Source organism: Thamnophis elegans, chromosome 4, assembly GCF_009769535.1.
Source record: "Thamnophis elegans isolate rThaEle1 chromosome 4, rThaEle1.pri, whole genome shotgun sequence".
In the NCBI taxonomy this organism is placed as follows: Eukaryota; Metazoa; Chordata; class Lepidosauria; order Squamata; family Colubridae; genus Thamnophis; species Thamnophis elegans.
This window is the reverse complement of record NC_045544.1, coordinates 87,278,469-87,301,482: the sequence shown is the minus strand read 5'-3', so window position 1 is coordinate 87,301,482 and position 23,014 is coordinate 87,278,469. Positions and strand designations below refer to the sequence as shown.

The following is a 23,014-nucleotide window of genomic DNA, read 5'->3' as shown; positions in this document are numbered from 1 at the left end:
AGGACTGAATCAAGAATTACAACATGGAGAAAATAGGAAGCCAGAACCAAAAAAAGAGGTACTTCTGTGATTCAAGATCAAGCCCTATATATAGAAACAATAATCATGCCCTCTTGTTTTTTGTTTTTCTTCCTGCTCCATCTCATGCACTATTTAGCCCTTCTCTTTTGAATGGCTGACCTGTTTCCATCTGTCCTTTGTTTTTGTAATTATCAGATTTGTAATCAAATTGTTTTCACTATAGGAACTTTCACAAACCAACTCCTCCCATTTACCTACTCCCAAAAGAATCTTCCAGGATGACGCATTTGTAAAAAGACAAAGGTTCCCCTCATACATATGAGCTAGTCATTACCAACCCTAGGAGGCGGTGCTCGTCTCCGTTTCAAAGCCAAAGAGCCAGCGCTGTCCGAAGATGTCTCTGTGGTCATGTGGCCAGCATGACTAAACATCAAAGGCGCACGGAACACTGTTATCTTGGGAGTGATCCCTATTTTTCTACTTGCATTTTTACATGCTTTCGAACTGCTAGGTTGGCAGAAGCTGGGACAAGTAACGGGAACTCACTCCATTATGCGGCACTAGGGATTCAAACCGCCGAACTGCCAACCTTTCTGATAAACAAGCTCAGTGTGTTAGCCGCTGAACCACCATGTCCCTGACTCATTTGTACTACTGTACAATAACTAAATCCTGAGCATTCTATAAATATGCAAGATCATTCTCCTTTTATCCCGCATATACTTATTACCTGTAGAAGCCAATTTATAAAGAAGCTACATCCTAAATTAGTTCATGAGCAATCTAAATTGAATTGCAGCCCTTTCTGATTCTTGAAGTAGCTAATGGCTGACCCTTGAGCAACAGGCAGCTGTTAAAAATTGGAAATAAAATAGAAGTAAATTCAGGACAAGGAAATGATCCAAACTACTATACTCAGTTTCTCAACCTCCCTGAATGCCACTGAGCTGGTAAGGATACCAGTCCGATCCTTCTACTTTCCATTACATCCTGGGAGAAGTGAAAAAAAGTTCCCATTGTCAAAGCCAGGAAGCAATGGATTTTGAATATAACTAAGATCAAAAGCATCCACATTCTCATCCAGACCTTAGTCAAAACATGAAGACACATGCCTCTTAAAATTGAGCTGGGGTGAGCAGTATTTGTGTACTGTGCAGAAACAAAACAAATTTAAAGCTGAGGAACTGAGAAAATGGACAAAAGCAAAATTAATAAATTCCTAATAATCAGGGAATGTTCTACAAAGCAGCCCTTTAGTGACTGCCTTGTTTAGCAATTCACAATGGTGTGGAAAGAGTAACACTGTGACCAGTCCTCACATTTATTATCTTTGCACTTCTGTAAGGCAAGAGAAAGCTGAAGTAAGATAATAAAATCAAGATATTTCACTTAGCAACTTCTTTCTTTAATTTCTGGTTCTAATTGTGGTCACTAAATGGGGATTACCTGTATATTATCTGTCTGTCCGTCCGTCTGTCTGTCTGTCTGTCTGTCTGTCTGTCTATCTATCTATCTATCTATCTATCTATCTATCTATCTATCTATCTAAATGTAAGAAAGATATATATACACATATACATACATACAGGAATGTATACCACATAGTAATACTAAGTTGTATATATAAATAGTCCTCAACTTACAACTGTTCTTTCAGCAACCATTTGAAATTATGATGGTGTTGAATGAAGGATCTTTTCTTTAAATCCACCTCATAATGCATTTCCTTTTATTTTTTACTAACTGGTAAAAATTGCAGAATGCTATGAATGTGGAGCCAGATCTTAGAGGTATGAATCACATTACTTATGAATAAAAAGTGGCAATGCTGAATATATTTAGCATATTAGATCTGGTAGATAATGTGCCTGAAGAACTATGGATGGGAGTTTGTAACATTGTATAAGAAACAGCAATTAAAACCATCTCTTTTTAAATATCAATAAGCAAATGCATCATTCTAGGTGATGGGGAAAAAGAAGTAAAAATACTCAATTGTAATGAAGACAGTCATCTGTATTAGCTAAAAATTCTAGCACCAAATTAAACAAAATACTATTAGAATGAAGAAAGTTCTGAGCTATTAATCTTTATGACACTGCAAAGTAATTTTATGATTGCAATCTTGATATTACTCAGAATTTGAAATGTGACCTTGAAGGCAGCACCATATAATCACAGATCTTAAATCAGAATTTTCTTAGACTGTTTGATAATCCAGCCTTACTAAACATGGCCAACCACCTAATGTAATTTGAGAAACTTTTATCTAAAGTAGTGTTTTTAAAACTATTTGAAGAAAATGCAAAATCCCTTCATAGAATTCAGATGAAGTATTTTGCAGAGAAAGCTTTCAATCTTCTTGTATAAAAGATTTTACAGATCTCCATACCAGACATTATTCACCTGCTTTCTGTTTTCAACTTTTTTTTATATCAGTTGGCTATATATGAGCTGGCAGTTATATTGGATGGTTCACATTAGCCACAACAATTTTAGGATTGGATTACCTTCTGACCACATACAAAGGACACTGTATTTGAAGTCAGCACTTGCAAATTTTATGCTCATACTTAAGCAATTAATCTAACAGGGCATGCCCTTGAGTTTTCAAAGTATTAGCAGTGGGAATATGGAGAGAGTGAGAGAGTAGCTGTTCAGGAGGGAAAAAAATATTTGGATAGATCATACCTGTGGAAATACTGCAAACAGAAATAATATGAAATTGTAAAACTAGAGGCATCTCTTGTGCTGTTTATTTTTTGAAAGAAAAAAAATATTCTAATTCAAACAACAGTTGCCTCAATCCATTCAATCACTCAGGACCAAAATCCAGCCAAATGGAATGTAATTATGATCAGGTGGAAAAAATATATGCAATTTTTTAAAATGTGACTTTTTTTCCAAAGAGCAGCTTGGGACTTCCTCCCATTTTTTCAAGTTATGTAATATTAAATTGAACTTTGCTTAACTCTTTAAACTATCTTTACCCTTACCCAATTTGACAGACTCCAGGAATTCATTATCCACACAATCAACGGTTATATTATAACCTGTCAATGCCTCCAAGTTCCTTTACATACTGAAACTCCTTGCAGGAAGGGCCTCCAACCTTTTGGGCACCAGAGACCAATTCTGTGGAGAGAGGTTTTTCTGCAGACCGGAGGTAGTGTGGTTTCACGTGCTGCCTGCATCCATTGGATGGGGCTTCAGATGGCCCGGATTCTGGCATGCGGCCCAGTGCTGGTCCACAGACCAGGTTGGAGATCCCTGACTTATAGTCTTCAAAGTTCTTCTCAAACCCATTTTTCCCCAGGAAGCTTTGCATAGCATAGATGTACTTGAACCAATAATAACAAAAGTACCCTAAAACCTATTTACATCTAAAGGGACTTGAGAACCAACACATTGACAAATCCCAGATTGATTCTCCAATCTATATAGTCTGGAATCTTATTTCTTCAGTGACCAACAATTTAGTAGCCAGCAAGGTATGAAAGCAATACTCCAGCAGTCCCAGATTCTTTCCTGTTTTAACTTCAGCTGGATCTCAGTCTATTATTCTCTCCAATCTGCTTAGATCTTACTCTTACAAATCAACTCTCCTTTGACTCAAGCTCAGTTCCTGGTTTTTTGGCAACCACAGAGACATTATTTGCCAATACCATTTTCTGTTTCTTTTTTTCCCCAACTGCTCTGCATCCAGCGCATGCTATAGTGGTCTCCCATTGATGTTACCTTGCTTAGCTTTTGGAGATCAGCCAAACCCAGCTAGATGCTACCACTGAGTTGAGCATTAGGTAAAATCAAATATATGAGTATCAAACTATATACGTAAGCTCACTTTGTGAGCTACTGTAATGAGGCAAGTAAATTCTACCTAGAATCAGCAGCCCTCTGACTTTACTCTTTTCCACCAGAGGTAGTATTCAGCAGGTTCTGACCAGTTCTGAAGAACCGGTAGCAGAAATTTTGAATGATTTGGAGAACCAGTAAATACCACCTCTGACTGCCCCTGCCCCCATCTATTCTCTGCCTCCCAAGTCCCAGCTGATTGGGTGGAAATGGGGATTTTGCAATAACATTCCCCTGAAGTGGGGAGGGAATGGAGACTTTACTGTATCCTTCCCCTGCCATGCCCACCAAGCCATACCACACCCACCAAGCCATGCCCACAGAACCAGTCTTAAAAAAAAATTGAATCCCACCACTGTTCCCCACCCACTAATTTCTGAAGGCCCCCTTCCCACCTAATTTCCCAAAATGATGCTCCTTCATTTGGGCTAGGAAAGACATAGCAGGAAGCATTGGAATATTTGCATCATTTGAATCCTTCTTTCAGAGACTTTCAACATCATGGATGAGTTTCTTTCTATAACTGGAGCATCCAAGAGTTTAACTGATGCAAATTTCATACTGTTTTCCTTCCCAGCTTTTAACATTCAATAAGAATGTTCTTTTCTAATTCTTGGAGAAAGGGAGAAAATAATTGCAATCCAATAAATATCATATGGTTTTATAATACAGAAAAGTTTCAACTGCTTTTATAAAGAGTGACAGAGAATTCACTCACAAGGCAATTCATTAATTTATGCACACATTTTATTTTAGCTCCAGCTAAAGGCACTCTATCATTTTGCCCAGATTTAGTCAGCAGGAACATACATAGAAAGTGACTTGTGTGAAATATTAATACAGCCATTTGGAGCTTTTATCGCTGATTTGTTTCTTCTTCCAGCCAGCACTGTATTGGTATCTAATTCAACACTGTTTGCCCTTCATTGCAGCCGTGGTTCAGGAAAAAAATCAGCAGCTGGTGCTTGTCATGTGGGGGATTATGCAAGCATTAAGACAACACAAAGGGCAACATTCAGAAATTTGGAAAAGGGGCAGAACAAGAAGCCCCTTGGATGTATTTAGCAATCTGGAACTTCTAACATATTGAACTTTTAATGAAATGTAAATACGGCTCCTTTGCTAAAGTTGACAACTTCACTCCCTTTGGGCTTTTTAGCAATGTTTATGCCTGTTCAAAAAATTACAATGTACAGTGATGTTAGAACCGAGATGCAATTTCTCAAATTAATTTTCCATGATGGGTGGATGATGTCCGACCCCCAATGCAATGGAAAATGTAGAAGTAGAAATATCTGAACAAAGCTACAGCTGTTCTGAAATCAAATGGAGTCAATTCAAGGAACACAATGATATAATTTAAGAATCAATACATTATCTTTTAATTTCATCCAACAGTCAGCTGTGCAAACATATTCAATTTCTGTTTGGATAGATAAAAAAACAAGAACTTTCAAATCAGCATTCTTAAGACGAAAATATATCACCTACCACAACAGGAGCATCAGGCTAGCTGATCAAACCTGCCCTAAATCCTCTATTTTCCCATAATAAGCACAAAATAAAAGCAAGAATTCTGTTTAGATAGTGAACCAATGAGGCACATGATAATGCTAAATAATAACTCTGCCACTACAGACAAAACAAATTATGTTTACCCAAGAAAGAAAAACCCACAGTATTTCCCTCTCAACAAGCTACTGCCCTTTGTATCACTAATCAGAATACATGTCAAGCTATCAAGTAACAGTAAGAGCTTAGAAAGAAAATAGCATGAATGCATGTTTTAATAACACTTTCTAAACTGCAGCCATATAAAATGAAAAAATAATTAAACATTAATTTCAATAAGATGAATGCAGGATAGAAAATCCTGGTAGGGTATGTCACCATCACACAATAAATTACCATCTGAGTTCTGGCAATAAACATTCCTTAAATGCTTGCATAAAAATAAAGGTACCCTGATCCCTTAAGTAAAAAGTAACTACCAACAGATAACTGATAACACTCCACATGAGGGTAAATGTTCAACCTGTATTATCCTATTCAAAAAGGGGTAGGGTATGTCTCACATTAGATGATCTTTCCTGAGGGTTACAATACAATTCAGAGCATGCTTTTACCAAAACAGTATATCTTTCGGAAGTGCTGGGAGTATAATTTTTAAAAAAATCCTTGTGATTAATTAAGAATTGTGGTCATTCCAGTCCCATAAGACTGTAAGATAAGAGAACATTTACCTGAGATATGTTTTAAGATTTAGTTACTAAACCTGGCTATTACCAACAAGGTTTTCCAATTAGTTGGTTATACTGCATAGGAAACAGAAGTAAGCTGTTCCTGTATTCACTCTGGCTTTCCAGTCATTCTCATTGTAGTTAATTCCTTTGCCTTAAATCAACACTTCATCTAATTACTCACCAACTTTCTCGCTGAAACCCTTGTGTTTTTCAGAAATGGGCTAAAAAACTTTGTGCTTTTTTAAAATGTTACTGTCCCTTGCCATACCAAAAGTATTGATGCAGGCTGCCTAATTCTCCTGCTAGAATCATTTGTCTCTTGTGGCGTTCACCACATAATTGCTTTTAATTTTATACTTCCCTCTTCCGGTTCAAATACTCCTATATTGTTTCAGCATATTTTGGCATTACATTGGCAAAATTACAAATTCTTAACAATACTGATCAAACTCTCTCAAATTCCAATTACTAGTGGAGGCCCAGTTAGCATCACCCATGATAAAGATCTAGCATTCAATCATCACTAACAAAAATTTTGGCAAGACTTGCACTGGCGAGAGATGGAAGTACACAGCCCATTCCAATCACTTGCCATACTTAAAAAACTAGCAAATATGTTCATATGTCATGCAGAAACATGATTCCATAGTCTTTTCCTACCAGTACTCATTCAATAGGATGAAAGAGAATTCATTCTGGAATGTTTCTTTCCAAGAAGAGAAATTCTTAGTGGTAGAGTACAGTATTCTTCTTGCACATTCTTAATTACACAGTAGCTGCTGCATTCAATTGTTAATCAATGATCTATTAATCTACTGGTGCCTGAATCACCACATTACAACAAAATCAAAGAGAAAATTTTCAAGGGGTTTCTTCAAGTTGGAATGACTGGGAAGCCAGGAAGATTGTGGGGTGATGGGAACACCAACATTCAACTCAGATGTATCAACCAGAGAAAACTGAAAGAAAATCTTAAACAGTCTAGATTAGTAGAAAAACAGAACCATCTGTTGCAAAGCAAGAAAATTGTGAAGAAATTGCAAAAGAGGTTTCAACACAGCATTATTCTATTATGACTGAGTTTCAGTGAAATAGCACTTGGTTTTTAAACTAGTATGATCTTGAAAGCTTGTGTGTTCTTCATCTCAGTCAACAACCGATGTTTGGTAAGATCAGAAATAGTCACTTCAGAGTTGACAAAACTCAGAAAATTGTTGAGAAAGCAAGTTCTGCTAGAATAAATATGCTGTCATGTTACAAATAGCACACATAAGCAGTTCTCTATACAGAACTGTAGGAAGAAAACATGATATTCTAACTAAGAAAACCACTAAACAAACTTTTTTCTCTGGGTTCAAAAAGTCCCATGATGTACCATTGGTTCCTAAAAATGAAAGAGGAGGAGCTCTAAAACTACACCACACTACCAAACAAAATAACAACTACATGAAATCAAACTAAAATTACAGCTAGTTAGTTGGGATACTCTCAATTATCATATTTCTTCTGTTGCTATATATGCTTGTGTTACTTACCAGTCAGTCAAATCTCAAATAGAGAGATATGTACTGAAGTTAAACATTTCTTTATTAACTGTTAATGGATATGATGTAGTATGTAGATAACACTTTGGAATTATCAGTACCAATGATTGGAACGACTATTATATTTATTCATTGGGTTTGGATTACATCTGCCCCCCAGGGCCAAACCTTTAAGTATTATTTTCTCTAAATTTATTAGAATAACATTCCATAAAGTAGACTAGACTAATAGTGGCCACAATACTATCCAATCCATCTGTCCACTAATAAGGACATATCTATTGTCAGTGGCACACTTAGGACTTCCTATAAAAGATAAAGTACCATCTGGGGAAGAAACAATCTGTTATTACCTTTTATAGGAAGTCCTAAGCGTCATGTCCCATACAAAGGCTTCAACACTGAGTCCTTGGCTTGTGTATTGAAGTCTTTGTTTTGGGACACGCATTCTTCTTTGCCAAGGCTTGAAACCAATTCTTCTGCAAATCAACTAGAGCACAAAATGGCTTACATAGCTTGATGTGTAGGTATTCTTCAATATAACACTGAATTGAGTTAATTTAAGTGTCCATGACTAAGTTTTTAAAGGGTTAAATGTAGGTGTGGATTAATTCTTCCCTTTTTATATTCCCAGAACACACTGTCCTTTGCTGATCCAAACAAACACAGGGAAACAGAGTCAGTAACTAACCCATTGAGCTTTCAAGGCTGGATCTGGAAATTAAGTTCCTAGTCAAAGGTTCAAACTACTACATCATACCATTGGTTCATTTGCACATATCAACTTAAAGAGATCAATTTAGTACAATATAAGAACATCTGTAATTATTAGTTAGACACTATCAATCCAATGTGTTGAACCCCCAATTCATAATCCATAGCCAACATAGCATATGGAAAACATTAGTCTGTATTCCAATCATCTCTCTAGGTCATTTGTCAATGCTACAGGTAAGTTAGTAATCAAGATAGATTACTTCTGCTTTATGAAGGAACTAGGAGTTATTCAGCAGAGTTGCATAATAATAGAACAATACTACAATTACCAAGCTGCAACTGGTGAAAAAAATGGTCATAAAACCCACAATTTTGGAAGATCCAACACATCTGGAGATCCTCAGGTTGGGGACAATCAGTTTATGTCACCCTAGTAGCATAGGTTTATATACTACAGAAACACTGTGCTCAGAGAAATAGGAGAAACAGAATATAAACATCTAAAATTCATATAGTAAAGATAGGATAGGACCGCTGCTCATATAATTAAATAAGTTTTTATCTGTACATTCCAGTAGGTAAATTTTTAATATTATTAATAACATTCTGGCTTTCTATATGGCTCAAGCATTTATTTATACTGAAACACACACAGAAAAAATCCACAAAATGCACCAGACGTCTAGAAGAGTGAAAATATACTTGATCGAGGTCACCAGGCAGAGCTGTAAATTAAGCCTGTAACTTAATCAGGAGAGGTGGGGGAAGGCAGGGGGGAGGCCAGTAGAGTCTCTCTGATCAGTTTCTCCTCTGTGTGACACTGAACCACTGAAATGGCAACAGCGCAGTCTGCATGACAGGCAGCACCAAACATGGAGAACATGGTCCTAGGCAAGGAGGGAGGGAGCGGAGACAAACTTGGACAGGGCAGTTAGCAACCAATGTTTACAAACATAAACCAGGAAGATCAGATGGGCCAGCCATAAATTATGACTGGATTGCAGTCAAGAAAGAGTCTCACTCAACATAAAAAGCAGAACAGCTCCATAGCCCAACTTCAGTTTTAGTTCAATATCTAAAAACAAAAATGGCATCACACGCAGGGCATTAAGAGCTACTGAAGCATGATGGAAAAAATTCCATCTGACAAGTGAAATTGAATAACAAACACCTCTCCAACCACACTGCAAGCACAGAGGCCGAAGCACAGCCTTGTGATAATATGCATCTGTGGTCCAAATCCCACTTCCAAACAAGGCTTTCTCTTGCTATTTTTTCAAATTGAGATTTTTTTTTAAAAGGACATCAGCATACAGAGAAATTAGGAACATTCTTTTTCCTGCTTGTATTTTTCCTGTCATCATTAAATTTCAAAAAGGATTCAACCAGCAATTGGAAAAGGAGTGTGTGTATGGGGGGGGGGGGATAATCTCTCTTTTCTAAAGCATCTTTAGATTTATGTTTTTGCTAATTTTAGATTCCCAGCTTCAGAATACAAACGTAGCAGTGTTTTACTAGGATATGATGTGACAATGCTTTTTACCTCAAATCAGGGGTTGGGAAGCTTCAGTGTTTTAGCTTTTCAATGTGTCCTTACTTCTAAAGATTTAGACTCCTGATTCTCTGTCAGACTTCATACAAAAAACATGCACACACCAAGAAATCACAGTAAACTCAACTTCAGTCTTCTAAAAATCGGGACTGAATATATGGAACATTGTCTGTTTAAAAGTATTATAATTTCCTTTTACTATTCATGGATTTCAAAATTATTCAAGAATAAGAAACCATGCCCTGAAATGGAATAAATAGAAGCTAAGAAAGATTGGGATTGTAACCTGGATAGGCTACCACCTGGGAATACCAGAACTGTGGGATCGACTGAAAAGTTGAATAACTTCTCAGAAGGCAACAATAAATGATTTGTTTACCATTGCCAATAAAATTGCAAATACAGACCCATGAAAGCACCAAGAGCGGAGTTTGAATCATAGGTTTTTACCAATTACCAAAATGTCATAATTATTTGTCAATTAAAAGAGCATATCAGCAGTAAGGTTTTTATGTTCCATATAAAAATAATTCAAAGTTTACTATATTTAATGAGGTTTTAATAATTATGACTAACACAATTATGAATCCATAAGCTCCATTTGCTTTTTAGGGAGTAATCACTGTTTTCATGTTCCTTTTTTTCTATATTCCTTTTTTTCAAAGTGGAAATGGTTTTAAAAATATGTAAATGCAAGAACCAATGTTAACATTCCTTAATCTTTGGTCCCTTATGCAGATCCCCAAATTAATTCTTGAATAAGACCAAGTGCCTTTCTCTTGATTACAATCTGTATCTACAGATAAGACTTCCCCATCCTAATGTTTTCTGACTGCTTTTGACTCCAGTCTCCAAAATTCTTAGTTAGTATGTTTGAGAACTATGGGATCTCTGGAAGGCACCAGGTTTAGGGGAAGTGACTTTTGGCCATGCTGTCCTCAGATACACAGCAGCAAAGTGTTAGTCTTTTTCCTTTCTCACCATTCCAGGAGCATCTAGAGGTAGTAGAAGGACTTTGAAGTCCTGTGCTCATACAGAGATGGCTACTATCTAGGGATTGTGGCCATCTTGACTATTCTGCAACACCACATAACCTTTTCCCAATCAATTCTCTTAAAGCTTGTATTAAAAAAATACCAATTTAAGAGAATATAAAATCCTTGCCGTAGCCATTTTAAGATGAATTAATGTTTGAAGACGTGTCAAAGACTAGCTACCTTCCTTCCAATGGAGACAAGGGAGTCCATCCCAGTTTGAATCTATGAATCACAGTAAAAGCCATTTTTAAACTGGATTTTCCATAAAGCCTTTTAGTGAATACCTCCCACTTCAGAAGTCAGGCTAGCAAATAATTTCTGTACACAAGGAAACAGAGTGAGATCTGCTTGTAAATCTCTGCAGGTTTATAACAGAAAATTAGCAGGAATGATGGGGGATGTTTAATTTTTTTGCCTAAAAATAATTTGAGTTCACTTCCTAAACTGAAAAAAACAACCTAGCCACAAATATTATTGTAAAGGTCCTAAGCACACAGAAATAGAGTAGTCTTTGGCATCAAAACACAGTACTACATAGTATATTTAGGTGTTTTCTTTCCATTTCATCTACAAAGTGATGTTCATTGACACCAGTGGAAATCTTAGAATATAATTGTTTGTAAAATCACAGCCATGGTTCCCAAATATACCACAATTGTATGCGTGTTTACAAAGGGATGCTCTATTTACAAAGGCACGAGCATAATCTTCCACTGGCCAAGGTGCACAGGGCTTAGTCAAGGTGCTTTCCTAAAGGCCTCCTCGTGGAACCAGTTCTGTAGGGGCAAAAAATAAAAGGAAAACTATTCATTTCCTTAGTAATAGGAAAATGAAATGCATATGACCATTATGCAGCCTTTATTGGCAGAATCACACAATTAAAATGGTGAAATAATCAATATTTTGCATGAATTATGCTGCTGTGTAGTTTTCCATATACCGGTAGTAAACTCATGAGAAATCCGCAAGATCTAATAGCAGGATTGGATTTTACTTGTGGTAACTAAAAGAGTTGCCTCCCATTGGAATACAACTGTTTTGCTAGATAAGTTCCCCAAAACAATATTTGTTAGAAGATATCTGCCTTATCAGAACCCTGGCAGACAGCATTGAAAATCTTGAGGTCAGAGGCAGAGAAACTGAATCTAGTTATGGTAGGTTCAGTTCAGAGGTGGTATTCAGGAGGTTCTGACCAGTTCTGGAGAACCGGTAGTGGAAATTTTGAGTAGTTCGGAGAACCGGTAAATACTATCTCTGACTGGCCCCGCCCCCATCTATTGACTGCCTCCCGAGCCCAGCTGATTGGGAGGAATGGGGATTTTGCAGTAATCTTCCCCTGGAGTGGGGTGGAAATGGAGATTTTACAGTATCCTTCCCTTGCTACGCCTACCAAGCCATGCCTACCAAGTCATACCATGCCCATCAAGCCATGCTCACAGAACCAATAGTAAAAAAAATTGAATCCCATCACTGGCAGACAGCATTAAAAATCTTGAGAACTACGGGAACCTTTCTCTAAACTTCCAGGAGGATAATTCAAATTACCCTCTATCAATACAGTTTCTCAAGGAAAGCAAATTCCTGTAGAATTTGCAATCTCAATTCCCCAGTGTTATGGCACAACATATTAAAAACATACTTTCTGATTAAAAAAAAAAATTGTCTTTCAGTCAAAAAGACAATTTACTATGGAGTTTAATTAGAAACTTTGCATACTTAGAGCATGCCATTCCTCATTAGTGAATTAGGAAACTTCAGCTAACAATTACTTTCTTTTTTATATTTTATATACAACATAGTTTGTTTTCTTTCTTTTAGCCTTTGGAAGATTCATCATAATGCAAAGGACAACTTCTACTTTAATATCCTGCTTCAAAGCTGCTTAAGTTATTTGAAGGTTTACTGCATTTCATTAAAAATGCTGAATTTCACAATTCTGATAGTCATTTGTTTGGAGATTGTAAATCCCATTAATTTTAGAATGACTTCACTATAACTGATGTAGTCTGAAGGCAACCTGTCGAAGAACTTGCCTCATTAAAAGTATTTTTTCAAGTGAATACATTTACAATAAACCATGACAATATGCTAATAAACTGCAGTTTGACTTCAAAGTTGCGCAGCTGCCTTAGACCTAGCTAGTCCAAATCAGCCTATAAGAGGTAATTCACAATTTCCTACCATTTCTTTCTATGTGCTTTGAAGATTCTATGTGCAACTCTGCCTATGTAATTACTTAAGAGTGGAAGCCCGAGAGACAGACTTTTGAAATCCTTATTACTCCCAAGTCAAGCTTCTTCAAATCAGATTTCAAAATATGAATGATGTATAAATTTTGCAAAGACTTTCTTAAGAACACTTATCTATCATGTTGCAAGTTATAAATATTGTGAATAAATTATTGAAACAATCAGATATAATATCACACAATTTTAATAATATTGTTTGGGACGGATTTATATTTTGTAGTTTTATTTTTGTCTAGAAACTACTCTGATTGCTTATGACAAAAAGGATATAATGATGATAAAGTACAATTCTCCAATATTTTATATTGGAGGTCTTAGCATTGTATTATGCTACTGTAAGATATGTTATATAACAAGCAATACAACTTTTTTAAAATTATGCTTTTAGTTAATAAGTATGGAAGTAACTAATCAGCAGATATTTTCTATTACATAACTGAGTCAATAACCAATCATCCTGTGTATGTATGTATACAAAAACACACATAGTACAGTGCACACAGACCTCAAATAAATGCAACATCTCTCTGCTATTATTAGCTCTCTTTTTTTCAGGCTTCTGCCTAAATCTGAGAAAAAAGAGCCAGTATGTTTAAAAAAACCAACTAATTAATGCAACTCTTAAAGTAGCAGTATTTTTGTTGTTGTTCATGGTCTGAAAAAAGTTGGGCTACTTTAATAAATAGAAGATATGAACTGCACTTATTTCCAGTCTGAAGTATTTATTTCAAATCATTTTGAGGAATGCATATACATCACTAAACTGTAAGGGATTTATATGTATTTATATATATTTTGAATGCCAGGCCATTAAATCCCTGGTTTAATAAAGTACATTAGAGTGTTAAAAAATAAACTATTTTAGACCAGTAACCATGCTATGAGTCCTTCAGAAGCCAGGAGGAAAAATTGCCCCAAAGGGAAGTATGAGTGGCCTGAACTTCCTCCTTTGTTCCTGCCATGTGCAAAAGTTCCTCTTCCCAGCAACAGGGAGATCCAGAAATAACAAAACAGCTGTACTTTGAGATCTTTAGATGGAATCCTGCTCATGGTCCTTTCTATTAACACTACCACAGAAAACTACTATTAAATAAGTTTTATATGGTTTGTATTTTCCCTTCCCATGAAACACAGAAACTCTAGAAGATTTCTGGATTGGTTGATCTTTTTAAACATAACTCTTATTTAAAAGAAAGTAAGGAACAGTACGTGTGTGTAGGAATGGCTAACCCAGTCATATTTAACTTGGCTCAGATCCTGAATTGAATCCAGAGGAGAGAAAAGCAGATTAGCAGCTATACATACCTTTGAGAACCAGTGGTTCCTTGCCTTCCCTCTTGAGAGACTCCAGCACTATGTGCAATGGCTGTGAAGGCATTACTCTGCTTGGCTCATTAGTATTTTCATCATAAACAACTATTTCTTTGGAAAAGATTCTTTTAAAGGAGTCCTTGCCTTCTCTGCAAGAGATCAAGTCCAAGACAGTGATCTTGCCCTGCTGAAGCCTTCTCCTACTAATCTTATCGGAGCAGTTGATATGAACAGCCCCTTGGATGTGGCTTTTGTTATACTCCATGAAAGGCCGGCAATCAATGATGACTGGGCCTTGGTGGCTTTTGTTGCATTTGGTCATCTTTTTTGCCAGGTCATTGGGATGGATGATTTTGATGCTTGCCAGTTGCTTTGTTGGACCTGAGACTGGGCTCCCCACAACACTGGATGGACTCAAAGGGCCAGAGTTCTCATTGTTGTTGACCATTTGGTTTGCTGAGCAAGTCGTCAAGGTTCCTATGCTGGCAGAGATGCTGCTGGTGCTGGCTTGGGTTTGGGCCTGATTGTCCTTGTCGTACGTTGCCACAGTGCAGCAACTGGCACTGCTGCATCCACAACTCAAGGAGCGGGCAGAGCCGTTGGATGAGGGCATATACGTCAGATTAGCAGCCTTGATGGACACAACAGCGGTGCTGAGGAGACTCACAGGGTTTTCACTGGCAGAGGAAGCAGATTCAAGGTAGCTAGAATCTAAGCAAAGATTGAGATCCTGAGGTCTTACAGGCCTGGAGAGTGCCACTACAACCCTGTCGTCTAGTGGAGATGGAGGCATGAGGAGGCTGAGAATGGGAAGTCAAAGGAACTCAAGCTCTCTCTGTTAAAAACAAAAGAAAAGGAGAAAAGGTAAGTTATCTGTTGATGGGCAAGCTTTCATTCTTAGACTTGTATGGGAGTCTCCCTTAACAATGATCATTCCAAAACCTGTTTGGAATTGGTAAAAGCACAAAGAAAAAACCCATTAGCAGTAGCAATCAATTAGCAAAGAAAAATTAGAAAACTGAAGATGTGTTACTGTTTAGCTAATTTAGAAGCAGGAGTGTAAATGAATCAGAAAATCCTTCAGCCCAACCTCTATGGAACTGCGGAAGTGACAGAGTGTAATTCCTTGCAAATTAGGACTTCATACTAGGGTCATTTGGGCACAAGGGTGGCATTTGCTACAGAATATCCCCTTTATCTCACAGTTAAACATTGAGGGTAATATGAATGCATTTGTCTGAGAGTAAATAGTAAGTACCAGACACCAATGGAGTTACTGGATACATTTTTTTCTTGAAACTAACCCAGCATGATAGCTTCTTGCTCTCATATTCATTAGAAAAAAATGAAAAATCAAAGTTTTTTTGTTTATCATGTTATTTTAATTGGATAATCTATGTAACCATGTTAAAGAGCAAAAAAATAGAGGTTTGGCAAATAAATTAACCAAACATGTCTTACTTTAGTAGACAATCTACCACAGTATCTGTGGAGCATGTAGCAGACAATTCCTACAAGAAAACGTTGCTGTCTCTGCTCTAAAAGGAGAGAAAGGTTACACAAAGGCTTTCTTCTACATAATCTATTAATGAAAGAGTCAAAAACTATCAATATGAAGATCACATCTGCAGAAAGCAGGAAAAATAAATCTGAGCATGGAAGAAAATGTTGCAACTTTTCTTTAAGGAGACATTTCCAAAATTGCCAAGGAAGAACAGAGGATGCATAAATACATTGTCTAGCAATGAAAACAATCATTGAAATGAAAGAGGATTTTTTTTAAAAAAAATGGGAAGGTGTCATGTATCTCTTATGAGTGGAACTGCTATTTTGGAACTGTTCTTTATTCAGATGCTAATGCAATCATTTAATGACAGCTCTGGAACATCCAAGCCTCAAGGTACCCAAACTCTTCTGATTACTGCTGAACACATGAAAATATTTCTCTTAATAGAAAAAAAAAAAACTAAGCCTTCCCATTACTTTGAAAGTTCATCTTATATTAGCTTTAGAGCACTGCTGGAGTGACCAATTACATTGGCACCTGGCTCAGTCTAATTGAAAGGGGTCAAAAATGTCACCGATTTTTTAAAGGTTACTGCATCACCTTCGGAGTCTCCGGAACTTGAAAACCTAAGCATACTTATGGGTCACCAATTCCCACTTAAGTCAATAGAACTGAAGTGTAGAGTAAGCTTGCCCAGGATCAAACAAAAAGTAAGGACAATTGTCCTCATCTGCTCCAAAGGACTGTACCTCAAAAATGATTTTAAACCCTATTTAAGAAGGTCTTTTAAAAAGGGGGGGGGAATAATTCTTCCGTATTGGTCTTCTAAAATCATAGCATCCTCTCCACCAGCAGCACGACTGTCCTTCCCTTAGCACGGCCCCCATCCTAAGACAGCAGTCAGGGTAAGTAATGTTCTTCTCTCTACAGAGGGGAGGGAGTATTTGCAGGATGAATTTAAATCGCTGCCGCAAAAAAGGACAAAATAATCTGTCATCTGGGCGGAAAGAAGCAGCCCAAGAACGCTACGCAGAGGCAAGAAATCTGAAATATACAGAAGCAGCTTTTTAACCCTCTTTTTCTCTCCCTCCTCCTTTATTGAAGCACAAATCTCGGTGCGCGCAAATGTGCACCTCAGGCACTTCAAGAAATGAGGCAGCAAAGGCACGGGAAGGGGGGAGGGAGAGAGAAGGGACACACAGAAAGACAAACAGGACTTTATAAAATAAAATTTAAAAACCCAGGAGCTTTTATAACTTTTATAACCGAGTCAGGTGTGGAATGTGAGAGGGTTTTTAAAAACATCTGAAAAGAACATCTCTTTGGGAGGCCAAAGATAATTCTTTCTCCCGTTGCAAAGCTATTCGGGAAGATCTGCGTCTCTGCAGCAGAGGCAGTTTGTAGTTCCAGCCAAACCGCGAAGTCAGGGTTGCGATTGAAGAAAATCGCAGCCAACAATAACAACAACAACTACTTCTACTACTACTACTACTCCTCGGGCTCATCCATAGTTCCACAGGTCCCAGGAAAGAGAAGACGTCCCCTCCGGGGATATATGCCAGAGATGCTGTGAAGCTGGATGCCTCTTATGCATCCCGATCTCTCCCCCCTCCCCACGATACTGCAGCAATCCCAAACGAGAACAGCTCGCTTTCGTCCGACTCATTCGGTGAACATCCGCTAGAGAGAGAAACGCACAAACGACGACAGGGGATAGGCGGGGGGGGGTAGGAAGAGAGGCAGCGCTCTCACTTTTATCGACCCAAACTCTCTCTCTTTCTCCCTCTCTCCCTCTCTCCCCCCTCTCTCTCCCTCTCTCTATCCCTATCCCCGTCTTCTGTCTTTAAAAGGGAGGAAAAAAACACTTTTCGAAGCTTCTCAGTTATGTACATAAACACGCAGACACGGCTCCTCTCTCCTAAGGAAAGAAAGTCATCTACTTACTTCATAAATGAATGGCTATTCTCCAGCACCTGACGCGCGGCTGTGGCGATCGATTTATACGCATCAAGCCCCCATTCACTTAGCTTCATTGATCTCCAGCTGCAACATACTTACTTTCTCTTTTGCTACCGAGTAAATGTAAGGTTCGAAAAGGGGCCGAGGCGGTAGAAGAGATAGACGGGGCCTTCACCCAATAGGCGTTCTCTCCCGGAGGCTTGTTTTCCGCCTCTCGCGGAGATGCCAATGATTGGGAGCGAATGAGTAAGTGGGCGGAGTCGGTGACTGCCCTCTCATCTCTTAAGGGGTGGTTTGGTCGCAGTCGCTTCGGGCTTTCTGTGTTATAACCTGCGCAGCGAGTGATGTCATCGAAGGCCAATCAAAAGCTCCAGTGGGCCAGCCTCAGCCGGAGAGGAGCAGTAGCAGCTGCTCCCTATTTACATGTAAACTTTACCAGGAGGATGTGGTTAACCCTTTCCTGCGCAGAATTGTCAATCGCGCCATTTAAACTACTTTTCCTTCAAGTGGCTTGGCTGGCTGATTCGCCCCTCTCCTCCTTTTCCTTTACGGTTGTTTTACGCTTACAGGAGGTCCACCACTACTTCCTCGTGTCCACTACTCTCCCTTTAAGATCTACCTCTCTCCCACTCTTTCAATGAATGAATGAATCGGTGAATGAATCTCTCAACCACTCAACTGTTCTTATCCAACGCGGGCATAACCGCACCGGAGCCCTTCGCTAAATGACTATTTCATTTGGAACAGCCCTGCAGAAACAACAATCATTTTGTTAAGCTTTTATCTTTATTCACCATTGCTTGAAGGAGAAGAAGCCAGAGGAAGACCAGGGGCCCCTCCGAATCTTTTATTTATGCTTAGCGATTGCCACAGAGGAGGATGCAGTGAGGTTTTAAGGCAGTGCAACAGAAGAAAAGGAGCCAATCAAAGGCAAATAAATACACGGTAGTTAATAAGATCTAAATAAAGAACCCAAAATAACAATGCACCTAACAGTTTTGAGAAATGGGCAATCTCAGATTTCACCAGGCCTATGCTGACAACTAAAATTAAACTGGTGCTCTTAGTTTTTCAGTGATGGCTATGATTTGTTTAATTTTGAGACAGCGAAGAGATGAGACTAGTAGATTTTAATACTCCCATCATATTTGAGCTCTATTAACCAGCCCTGAACTGAGGAACCATTCAAAGCTATCCTGCTGTAGATGACCACCTTGTGAGTGTCATTTAAAAAGTGCAAGGCAGCCAAGTCTAGCCTCACTTCTTCCAGCTGTCTTGGGACAACTAGTGTTATTCCCCAAAAGCATGGTCCCGAACTACCAGATCAGGTATCAGAGGAATACTAATCATTATGAAAAGTTAATTCAGGATAATGGGTCAAGTCTGACGTAGCACCCCCAGCTATATTTGCACCTCATCTTATATTTCAAATCTGATAATATATTTTTCTTATCTATTTGTCTATCTGTCAAATATATGGTCTCCCATCTCACAAGAAGTGACCCAGAATGTCATATAGTAAAAAATTATAAACATAATAAACATGTCGAAAAACAGTCAAATTTTACAAAAGCACAAAACACACAAGAGATTAGATCAGCAAGGGAGCTACCTCAAGACGCCACCATTCCCCTAAGCCCCCACCCCCATCCCATTAGATGATATAACCATGTCTGGAGGGACTTCTGAAAAATAAATAGGGATGGAGACAATCTCACTTTGAGGGAGCGAAGGTTCCACCATCTCTGGTCTGTCAGCTATACATCCTGACTGATGAAACCCATAACATTGTATGAATATTTGTTGCATGTAACCCTGGGTGACCTTGATTCCCATTTTACTTGCAGGTTCATCTCTTCTATCTGGGGTCTAGTCATTATGTGTGATCATCTCAAGGTGGAATATTTAAATGGGCCTCAGAAGCAAACTTTCTCAGTAATGGCGCCAACACTGGACCAAATTTATTCTCTGAGGTTCATTTGGCTACCATCCTCCGGGCATTTTAGAGACTGTAAGAATAATCCTGTTTTATGGGTACTAGGGAGGGTGTTAGACTGCTGTTTAAACTGTTGTTATGGTTAGATTTTATTTTGGTTATAGATGTGGTTAGCAGTTTATGGATTTTATAGTGCGTAGAGGGCTTTTTATGATTGCTATATATTTTATTTTCTTATTTTGATACATTGTGATTATATTTGAATATACTGTAAATATAAAATAATTACCACTTTCAAATATTATAGTGTGTACTTATATTGCTGAATATAAATTTACATATATTTTATATAAAAACAAATTATAAATTAATAAACATAAATAAAACATTGTATACACACACACACCACAATAAAAGCAAATATTGTATATTACGTACCATGATTTCAAACATTCAACAGCATTCCAGCTAGAATACCAAAATATGTTATATTACAGGACTGGATTTCATGTACTTATTTTAAAAAAGGAAAGAATGCATATATGGTAATTAGATATTCAATTATCAGATATGGGGAAAATAACAACATAACTTAATATTGGAAATCTTCTCTGTAAGACCAATAGTGATGTACAATTTCAAATAACCACTACAAGAATCAGGCTGTTATTCTTCATGACATAAAATTGGATCTGTTAACATTTAAATTTTTCAATGGAGTTCTCATTTTGTATGTTATGCTCAAAAAGGTGCATTTTTAAAAAAAGCAGCCATTTGATTACCTTTTCTAGAACCAGATTGTGTAGGATGGATAATTAAATATCATCTGTAATCTATGTTCCAGAATTACTGTCAATATTTTTGTATCAATACTTTACATATTGGTCAGCAGTTGCAGGATCTTTATCTTTACTGTCAATTACCATTATATAAGCTTCATTGATGGAGGATGGGAAATTTTATACAAAAAGGACCTCCATAATACCGGGAAAAGAATAATATATATCTTTTAATACGCAGTGGAATAACTATCCAGTCCAGGAACTTTTTTATTTTTTCATGTTGTAATTATGTCTGTTTTATTTAATATCCTTTGGAAGAATAATTTTAATTTCTTCCTCAGTTGCTTTAATTCATCTTTTATACAACCAAAAATAAAAATAATTTTTGGAAGAGGCTGGATTTATAGTGCTTCCGAAAAGAGCTACATGCATTTGTCAAACAATTATGAGGGGAAAGTAATTCTTTCTTTACTATCTGAGATCATTTCCCCCAAATGATTTGCTTTAGAAACAAATGTTATTATTCAAATGGTGGACAGATGACCTTCCAATTTTTGTGTACTGTAATGTCCATCTTCCCTTTTTAATAGGGCAAACATTCCGGATGAAATTTTAAATTGACAATATTTGAAAGATAACACATTAATAGGTTTTATATTCAAGTCACATTTTTCAAATTAATGTTTATGATTACAAGTAGTCCTTGACTTATGACCACAATTGAGCCCAAAATTTTTGTTGCTAAGTAAAACATTTGTTAAGTGAAGTTTTGCCCTATTTTACGACCTTTCGTGCAACTGTGGTTAAATGAATCACGGCAGTTGTTAAATGAGTAACACCGTTGTTAAGAGAATCTGGCTTCCCCATTGACTTTGCTGGTCAGAAAGTCACAAAAGGGGATACCATGACCCCAGGACACTGAAACTGTCATAAGTATGAGTCAGTTGCTAAGTGTCCAAATTTGACTATGAGGATGCTACAACAGTTATAAGTATGAAAAATGGTCTTAAGTCACTTTTTTCAAAGCTGCTGTAATTTTGAACAGTCACTAAATGAACTGTTGTGGTTTAAGACTACTTTAGCATCATTATTTCTATTCTGACCACTTATGTGTTTGTTAAAAGTTCAAAAGTAGATCTTGATGCAATACTCTTGCCTACTGCTTCTTCCTAGCAATTTTCAATCATTTACCCAAAGTGTCTAACCTGATATTTGCATATAGGTCAGGGATGAATAACTTTTTTAGGTGAGGACTACAGATGAAAATACACAGGAACTATATTTCAAATAATACAATTGAGAAAGAGCAAGAAATAGGTGTAGCCCAATAGGCAAAAACTAACTTTGACTTTATTAAATTTACATTTAATACAGATTACTTTATAATAAATAGTTCATCTCCTCGTGTTCTGCTTCAATAATTTTTCTCTCTCCAAATTCATTATATTACATTCAATCTTAGAAGTTAGTGGCCAGTTTTATAAGTCTCTGTACTCCGTAGCAAAGACTTTCAGGAGTTAAAGTGAGGTTGATGCTTATGATACTGACCGACCTTGGAGAAAATCACTGACAATTTTATTCCACTTATTTGCCTAATTTCCCTTTTAAATGTGGTCTTTAAGCTATGACCATAATTGATGTCTGCCAACCATGAATTAATTCTATGCTGTTCAGAGGAATGTTTTCTTTAGTTGATCTTTAATCTTCTCCCAATTTAATTGGATGACCCTGAACTCAAGTACAATGAAAGAAGACATTTTTATCACCAGTCTATTTTCTCTACAGCAGGAATTCTTTTATATATCTCTTTGCTTTCCATTTTTAATTGTCTTTAATTTTTTTTCCTAATCAAACTTCCTCGGCACATTAGCCTTTCTTTGCAGCAAATATGCTTTGATGAGTCTCTGACCCTTTGATTGCAATAATTCAGGGTGTGAAATGATGACCTGCAAAGTGGTGCAATGTGAAGAGAAAAAAGAAAAGACAGAGATGGATTTTGCATAGGGTTCTTCACCTGCATTTCTTTAAGAATTATGTCAGACTGCTTTTATCCTGCTTTTATTGTTTTTTTTATAAATTACTCAAGATGGTGAACATGCCCAATATTCCTTCCTTTTCTCATTTTCCTCACAACAACAACCCTGTGAGCTGAGTACAGCTGGAAGAGAGAGAGAGAGACTTGCCCATGGTCATCCAGCTAGCTTTCTGTGTAAGGCAAGACTAAAACTCATACTCTTCAGGTTTTTTGTTGTTAGTTACGAAGTCGTGTCTGACCCATCATTGAACATTGACCCATGGACA

At 37.3% G+C, this 23,014-nt stretch overlaps 1 protein-coding gene across 1 annotated transcript in view; it reads right to left on the bottom strand.

Moving 5' to 3' along the window:
* Positions 1-18,267, bottom strand: part of DUSP10 (dual specificity phosphatase 10) — a 35,955-nt gene extending 17,688 nt beyond the window's left edge. Inside the window, exons 1-2 of the mRNA XM_032215649.1 lie at positions 17,981-18,267; positions 14,524-15,364 (exon numbers count right to left, since the gene is read on the bottom strand). Of these exons, the coding sequence (XP_032071540.1) occupies positions 14,524-15,322 (799 nt within the window). The 5' untranslated portion in view covers positions 15,323-15,364; positions 17,981-18,267. The remainder of the gene's footprint in view (positions 1-14,523; positions 15,365-17,980) is intronic.
* Between the last annotated feature and the right edge of the window lie 4,747 nt (positions 18,268-23,014).